At 47.8% G+C, this 7,432-nt stretch overlaps 1 protein-coding gene across 1 annotated transcript in view; it reads left to right on the plus strand.

Moving 5' to 3' along the window:
* ephb4a (eph receptor B4a) overlaps positions 1-4,175 on the plus strand; it is a 32,923-nt gene extending 28,748 nt beyond the window's left edge. Inside the window, exons 11-17 of the mRNA XM_080860344.1 lie at positions 1-38; positions 704-951; positions 1,146-1,361; positions 1,566-1,715; positions 2,116-2,309; positions 3,135-3,293; positions 3,437-4,175. The exon at positions 1-38 is cut by the window's left edge and continues 76 nt beyond it. Of these exons, the coding sequence (XP_080716470.1) occupies positions 1-38; positions 704-951; positions 1,146-1,361; positions 1,566-1,715; positions 2,116-2,309; positions 3,135-3,293; positions 3,437-3,545 (1,114 nt within the window). The 3' untranslated portion in view covers positions 3,546-4,175. The remainder of the gene's footprint in view (positions 39-703; positions 952-1,145; positions 1,362-1,565; positions 1,716-2,115; positions 2,310-3,134; positions 3,294-3,436) is intronic.
* The last annotated feature ends 3,257 nt before the right edge of the window (positions 4,176-7,432 follow it).

Genomic DNA, 7,432 nt, shown 5'->3' on the forward strand with positions numbered 1-7,432 from the left:
CGTGTCCTTTGTCAAAATCGAGGAGGTCATTGGCGCCGGTGGGTCTCTTTCTCTCCCCCTTTGGCTCTCCTTCAGTCTCTCCAACTCTCCTTCTCACTTCCCCTCCCTCTCACTCCTTTTTTTCCACTCAGTTATTTTAATTTGGCCCTCAGGTTGTGTGTTGCTGAGTAACGTTCATTGCCGCCTGTGTGTCTGCTGTGTGTGTGTTTGTGTGTGTGTGTGTGTGTGGGTATGTGTGTGGGTATGTGTGTGTGTGTGTGTGTGTGCACATGTGAGTGCATGCATGTGTGTCAGCTTAGCCTACGGCTCCTCTGGTTTTTTAAATCACCCAGGCTGACTGCATCTCTTATCACCCGTCGTTTTAAATGAGCTTTGTTTCCCAAACAGTATTTCAGACTTTCACGACTGCTGTTTGTCACTCATTAGTGACAAATAATGTAAGTGCAAGCATGAAATACTGTCCAATGATGTACTTTGTTTGTGTGTGTGTGTGTGTGGGCGTGTTTTCGCTCTCTTCTGCTTCTATTCTGAAGTATTCTGGTAGTATTCTGAAGTATTTTGTGTGTGTGTGGGCGTGTTTTCGTTCTGTTCTGTTTCTATTCTGAAGTATTCTGAAGTTTTTTGTGTGTGTGTTTGTGTGTGTGTGTGTGGTTGTAGGTATTTGTTTGTGACCTGTCTCTCTCTCTCTCCTCCCATGGTTCAGGTGAGTTTGGTGAGGTGTGCCGCGGCCGACTGAAGATCCCGGGGAAGAAGGAGAACTACGTGGCCATCAAGACGCTGAAGGGGGGCTACACCGACAAGCAGAGGCGGGACTTCCTGGCCGAGGCCAGCATCATGGGCCAGTTCCAGCACCCCAACATCATCCACCTGGAGGGCATCATCACCTCCAGCTGCCCCGTGATGATCATCACAGAGTTCATGGAGAACGGAGCCCTGGACTCCTTCCTGCGGGTGAGTGTGTGTGTCTTGACTGCGGGTGTATTACACTTCCGCACAGTTTCACTCAGTCGTGTAACCTCTCCAGGTCATCTGCACACAGGTGCACACAGACACACTTTTCTGCTAGCTCAGATGGTGTACTCAAAGTGTCTTTATTTCAAAGCAACTCTCGAGCGGCCCTGTTTGACCCACTTTTGTGTCCGTAGTTGAATGACGGGCAGTTCACGCCCATCCAGCTGGTTGGTATGCTGCGTGGCATCGCCTCAGGGATGAAGTACCTCTCCGAGATGAGCTACGTGCACCGCGACCTGGCAGCCCGGAACATTCTGGTCAACAGTAATCTGGTGTGTAAGGTGTCCGACTTCGGCCTGTCCAGGTTCCTGCAGGAGAACTCGTCTGACCCCACCTACACCAGCTCACTGGTAAGAGAGCTTTAAATACAGAACACACACACACACACACACACACACACACACACACACACACACACACACACACACACACACACACACACGCAGACGCAGACGCAGACGCACAAAGTCAAATAAGTGTAAGGTCATTCAGTCTAACACTACCTAAAGACAGCAACACATTTATAATGTGCCTGTTCTTTCTTGTCACCTCAGGGAGGTAAGATACCTATTCGCTGGACAGCCCCTGAGGCCATCGCCTTCCGTAAGTTTACCTCCGCCTCTGACGTGTGGAGCTATGGCATTGTCATGTGGGAGGTGATGTCGTTCGGAGAGCGGCCGTACTGGGACATGAGCAACCAAGATGTAAGTATGCATCTCAAAGCTGGTTCTCATGCATTGTTTGTATGCATCCTGTTGTCCTAACATTGGAGATTTAAAAAAGTTCAGCTACAAATCAAAGTAGCACAAGTATTGACTCTACTTCTAATAGTGGTTCATCCGCATTCTTCTGCTTAGTTGTCTAGTTAGCTGTCTCGTTTTCACTGCAGTCATGAGGTCAACATAACAACAATTTCAGCATTTTAGACATAGACCCATTCCCACTACATACTATTTTTAAAGTATACCTGCACCGGAAAAGGACACTTTTAGCCTTTAAAAATGTCACTTTCTAGCAAAAAGTGGGATATATTTGAATTTTCACCAAGCTATTCTTCGAACAGCAAAATAAAACAGCCTCTGCGTCTGCCCTCCTTCCCCTCAGGTAATAAATGCCATCGAGCAGGACTACAGGCTGCCCCCGCCCCCCGACTGCCCCACGCACCTGCACCAGCTCATGCTGGACTGCTGGCAGAAGGAGCGCACGGCCCGGCCACGCTTCTCCGCCATCGTCAGCGCTCTGGACAAGCTCATCCGCAACCCCGCCTCGCTCAAGATCACGGCCCAGGAGGGAGCAGGGTGAGTGGGCCAGCCTGGATGGGCTTAGCGGGGGCGAAGGGGTTGGATGGAAGGTGGAATGATCTAGAATAAACTTAATGGAAAGATGGGAGAGATTACACATAGGACCTACATGTATTCATTTAAAGGAGACTCTTTTTATCCAAAGACATTTGTAAGCGAAGCAAAGCGTTCCCAGCTATAAAGCTCTCAGTCGTATAAATCGGTACACACAGTACTAATCACAAGAGCACATTTAAGCTCGTTCCAAGAGGAAATGACAGATCAGTGAATAATGGGGCCCTCAAACAGCAGTTTAGATACACAGTGTGTCTCTCTGTGCATGAAGGATGCCTGTGAGTAAAGATGCTGTCAGGCACGGGGGGATCCCTGTTCTCCTGACATCTGTGTTTGTTTCTGACTGACGCCTTTGAATGATGGCCTCGATGCATCTCCTGTCTGCTCCCCCCAGCATGGCTGCTTCCATGTGTGTTGTCACTGTCCATTCCAGTCTATCAAAACTGTCAATCAGAAATTCTCCCCGCATTTCACCACTCCCCCTCACACACAACTGACTGTCAATCACATTCTCTGCTCCACCCCCTCTCCCCCTCTCTGCATGCTGTGATGTCAGTCAAGACTTCCATAACCCCGCCCCTCTCCCGGCATTTCTCCTGTCGGTTCCCTGTCAGTCAGTCTTGCCCTGTGTAGAGTCTCTGCCTTTAAGGAGTCCTTTCCCCACCAGGAAGTCTTGTTTACTGTGCAGAACCCCCTGCAGCGACTATGTAGGCCAATTCAATAAACTCTCCCACTCCCTCCCTCTCTCCCTCTCTTCTTTTCACCCAGGCTCTCTCACCCCCTGCTGGACCAGCGCCCCCCGCTGGCCCCCTCGTCCTGTGGCTCGGTGGGGGAGTGGCTGCGGGCCATTAAGATGGAGCGCTACGAGGAGAACTTCCTCCAGGCCGGCTTCACCTCCACGGAGCTGCTGGACCACGTCACCACCGAGTGAGTTCCCACTCCCAGCCCATTCCCTAAACACCACAGGAAATACAACACGTGCCTGAGGGGGGCCTGGCTCCACGTGATTACTGATCTCTCTCTCTCTCTCTCTGTCTCTGTGTCTCTGTCTCTGTGGTTGATTCTATCAGGGATCTGCTGCGTATGGGGATCACCCTCGCCGGGCACCAGAAGAAGATCCTGTCCAGCATCCAGGCCCTGAGGATTCAGAGCAAGAGCCCAGGCAGTGTGCATTTCTAAGGCAACCCCCCGATGACAACTCAGCACACACCCCCCCATAGACCACAAGCAACGTACATACAGCTCTCAAATTCCAGCACACGCGGAGCCTCTTAGGCAAACCACTCTGTCCAGCACACATGGAGCTAAACCAGGCAAAACTCACTGCTCCATCAGACTGACTGAGCTGTTGGATCTTCTTTATCGCTCCATTGTCAAACGTTGGGACAGTCCAACACTGTGGCTCAGATACAGACAGACAACATAAAGCCAAATGACACTTCATCAGAAAAGACTTATGAGGACAATGCCAAAGCATATCTTACAAAATCCTTTAGAGACAGAGAGAGGGAGAGAGGGAGATCACTGGCAAGGGGACTTCATGGAAGAGACATTTAAAATGGTCCCTCATCAGCACTTTGTCTGAGGCAGAGCCAAATATGAGTGATATCACCGCCAAGTGAAGATGAAAACCTGTTTAGAATTTGAATATCAAAACGCCAAATCAAGGACGAAAACCTGGACTATCAGAGAGTATGTTGTAAACACCAACTCACACTGCATTTAAACATCTTCCACATTAGTGTTTGACCAGACCATGTTTTTATTGAACTGAAGATACTGTGTTGAAATGCTTGTGGTCTGCCAAGAGTATGGACTCCAAAGTATGTTTGAAACAAACTGAACAAACCGAACATTCTATAAACAACGCACATCTAGCGCGTGTGTGTGAGTGTGTGTGTGTCCTGTTTTTTCACTCAATGTTGTGTGACGTATCAGAGGATGTTGCTCATGGTCGTGTCTCATGTCTCTACAGGGTTGGGGATCGGGACAGCAGACATAAGGGGGTATTAGCACTTGTGTATATTTGAAATGAGCTTATCGAGAGGCACAGGGGTCCTGAGTACACTGTGTTTTCTGTGTGGAGCAAGTCTGCATTTTTACACTCAAACACCCAGATGAATAAAATGATAAAGATCCCAATAGACCAGAGACCAGTAGAATGCTGTCGGTTATTTTCTATATGGACTTTACCTCGGAACAGGGGGAAATCAGGGGATTGTCATGGTCTTAAATAAAAATGAACATTCTCTTTTTTTTCCAAAATGGCTTCCGAATGTGCCATATTTCATTAATTTAGAGTATGGACTCTAGCATATAATGGTGCGTCATGGTTCACTGGTTTATGTGGTCATCTTGCGGTGCCATTTTCTCCAAGGCAACATAGCTGCACCTAAGTTTGGTTTAACAAGAAAAGGAGATGCCTCCCTATTAGGCATCAATGGAACACAAACTTTCAGCCCCTTCCTGCTTCAAACAGGATTGTGGGTAAGAGTGTGAGTTTAGTCTTCACATTGGAGATTGAATGGCTCCTTTTGTGTTGCGTTGCCTTTTTTATGTTGTGTATAAATATCTGGTTTATGTAAATGAGTTTAATCCACTCTTTATGGTCTCTGTGTAATCTGTGTTCTGTCTCAATAAAGATTCATACCTCCGCTCACCCTGTCTATATCGCTCTCTCTCTCTCTGTTCCTTCATTTTTTTCTTTCACTACCCTCACAGTTTTGTTCTTCCTCTACTATGGCTATATACTGATCCTTTTATATGTGACAGGAAGCCTCTAGAGTCCATTACTCCTGGTTCATAGCACACGCATATACACAGTCGCACACACACACAAAGTCACACACACACACACACACACACACACACACACATACACACATTCACGCTCACACACACCTGTAGGACGCATATTTCCATAATTATTTTGGGGGTTATCCGTTTTCTTGGCAGCACTTGTGTCAAGTATACCTCCCCGCAGATAGCATGACCTTCTCCGTGTCGTGGGGGTAGAGGGCTGCTGTGGTTTGGGATTGGGGCTTACAGCGCCCGGCCCCAGCCCTGGACCCGCGTCTCTTTCTCCCCCCTCTCTCTCCCCAGTCACTGAGCCACATTCCCTGTCTCCCCGCTCAGAACTGCGGGCCCCACTGGGCCACCAGAGCCAACCTGTCCTTGAGCCCGTCCTCTGACTTCCCCCTCTTGGTGTTTGCTTTCCTTTTCAACTCCCCTCTTTTAAAAAAGAAACACGGAGGAGCAGCGCTTTTTTTTCTCTTGCTCTCTCTCTCTTTTTTGTCTGAGTTTGTACTTCTGAAGCTCACTGGTATTTCCATCCATCATGCTCTCCTCTGTTTCCTGTGGACACTTTGAAACAATGAGCTCTCCCCCCCTGTTTATTTTTACTCCATTTTCTGTGTATGATGGTAATTTATTTATGTCCATGCGGCAGAGTTCTCTGCTGGGCTGTGTGTCATTAGAACCAGGAACTAATTAAATACTTGAACATGTGTGTGTGCGCATGTGTGTGTGTGTGTGTGTGTGTGTGTGTGTGTGTGTGTAGGAGAGAGACACACTTTCATCTTTATAGAGAGTAAAACAAAGAACATTCCAGTGGAAGGGTGGAGGAAGAAAGGGCTCTGACCTTCTCCCCTTCCCCCTCCCCCCTTCTTATCTGTGTCGTTTGAAACAATACCCACCACTCCGTTACCATCCCACTGTCTCAAGGCGCTTCCTCACCACACACAAAGAGGCTCAGCCTCATCCCACAAGACTGCAGCAGACAGCTGAGGGTAGGAGATGTGGATAGAGATGGTGCAGGTGAGACAGAAGGATGACAGTGTGGTGGAAAAGATCCCTTTCCTTCTCGCTCTCTCTCTCTCTCTTCCTCTATCTCTCTCTCTCTCTCTCTCTCTCTCTCTAAATATAGAAAAGCTGGGAATTATAGATGTAACAAAAACTATTTTTTTTGCATACCATCACCACCACCATTTTGCTCTGTTTGTGAAAGGAGTACAAAAAAAAGAAAACACATTATTTGTCAGGAGACTCATCAGAGAAAGGGATGATAACAATGGCCTTGTTTAGATTCAGCATCTGACCACTGCAATCATATCATGCTGATCAGGTCCTTACCCAGTCAAGGCACAGCCTATTTACACATGCCCTTTTCAATGCTGCTCCTCTATCCAGAGAGAGATAGACTGCATCTCCTCATCGCCCCTTCACACATTCAATATATTTAAATATGAGTGGCTGCCGTGCATCGCCCTCTCAGCTACTTAAGGGCTCCACTGGGACTGAGTTCATTCCAATCAAAAATGGAAGGATGCATCAAAAATGCAGGATTCAGAAGTAAATGCAGGGAAGGTTTTGATATAGATCCCATTAAAATGCCAAGTGTAAATAGGACCAAAAAGGTTGAGATTGTGCACATTCTGCTATGATAACAAATGTTTTTTTTTCCCTGTACTTTTACCTCACAAAATCTTGTCCTTCAACCTAGACAAGGACAGTCATTGTTCTGAACCCCTGATGTAACATGTATCTCATAAAACAGTAGCCCTGTTTTGAACCCCTGATGTAACATGTGTCTCATAAAACAGTAGCATTGTTACTCTGCTCCGAGTTGATGATGTTTCCTTCAGGAGGCTGCAGGTGCTCCCCTGTGCTCGTCTGCACGGAAGTCTCACAGCTGTCAGCGGGCTCTCTCACACTCTTTAGCGCTGACAGAGTGAGTGAGTGAGTGAGTGAGTGAGTGTGTGTGTGTGTGTGTGTGTGTGTGTGTGTGTGTGTGTGTGTGTGTGTGTTGTGACCTTTATCTGAATAGCCATCCATCAGAGAGCATAGTGCAGATAAGGGACTGAGGGCCCTGTCTGGGGTGAGCTCAAAGGCTGTATGTGTGTGTGATTCTGTGTGTGTGTGATTCTGTGTGTGTGTGTGTGTGTGTGTGTGTGTGTGTGTGTGTGTGTGTGTGTGTGTGTGTGTGTGTGTCTGGGGTGAGCTCGCAGTGTCCTCCTCTCTTTACATTCCTGTGGGCATTCAGGCAGGGAGCAGCATGGCCGGGCCAG

This window comes from Sprattus sprattus (assembly GCF_963457725.1).
Source record: "Sprattus sprattus genome assembly, chromosome: 1".
NCBI classification, from domain to species: domain Eukaryota; kingdom Metazoa; phylum Chordata; class Actinopteri; order Clupeiformes; family Clupeidae; genus Sprattus; species Sprattus sprattus.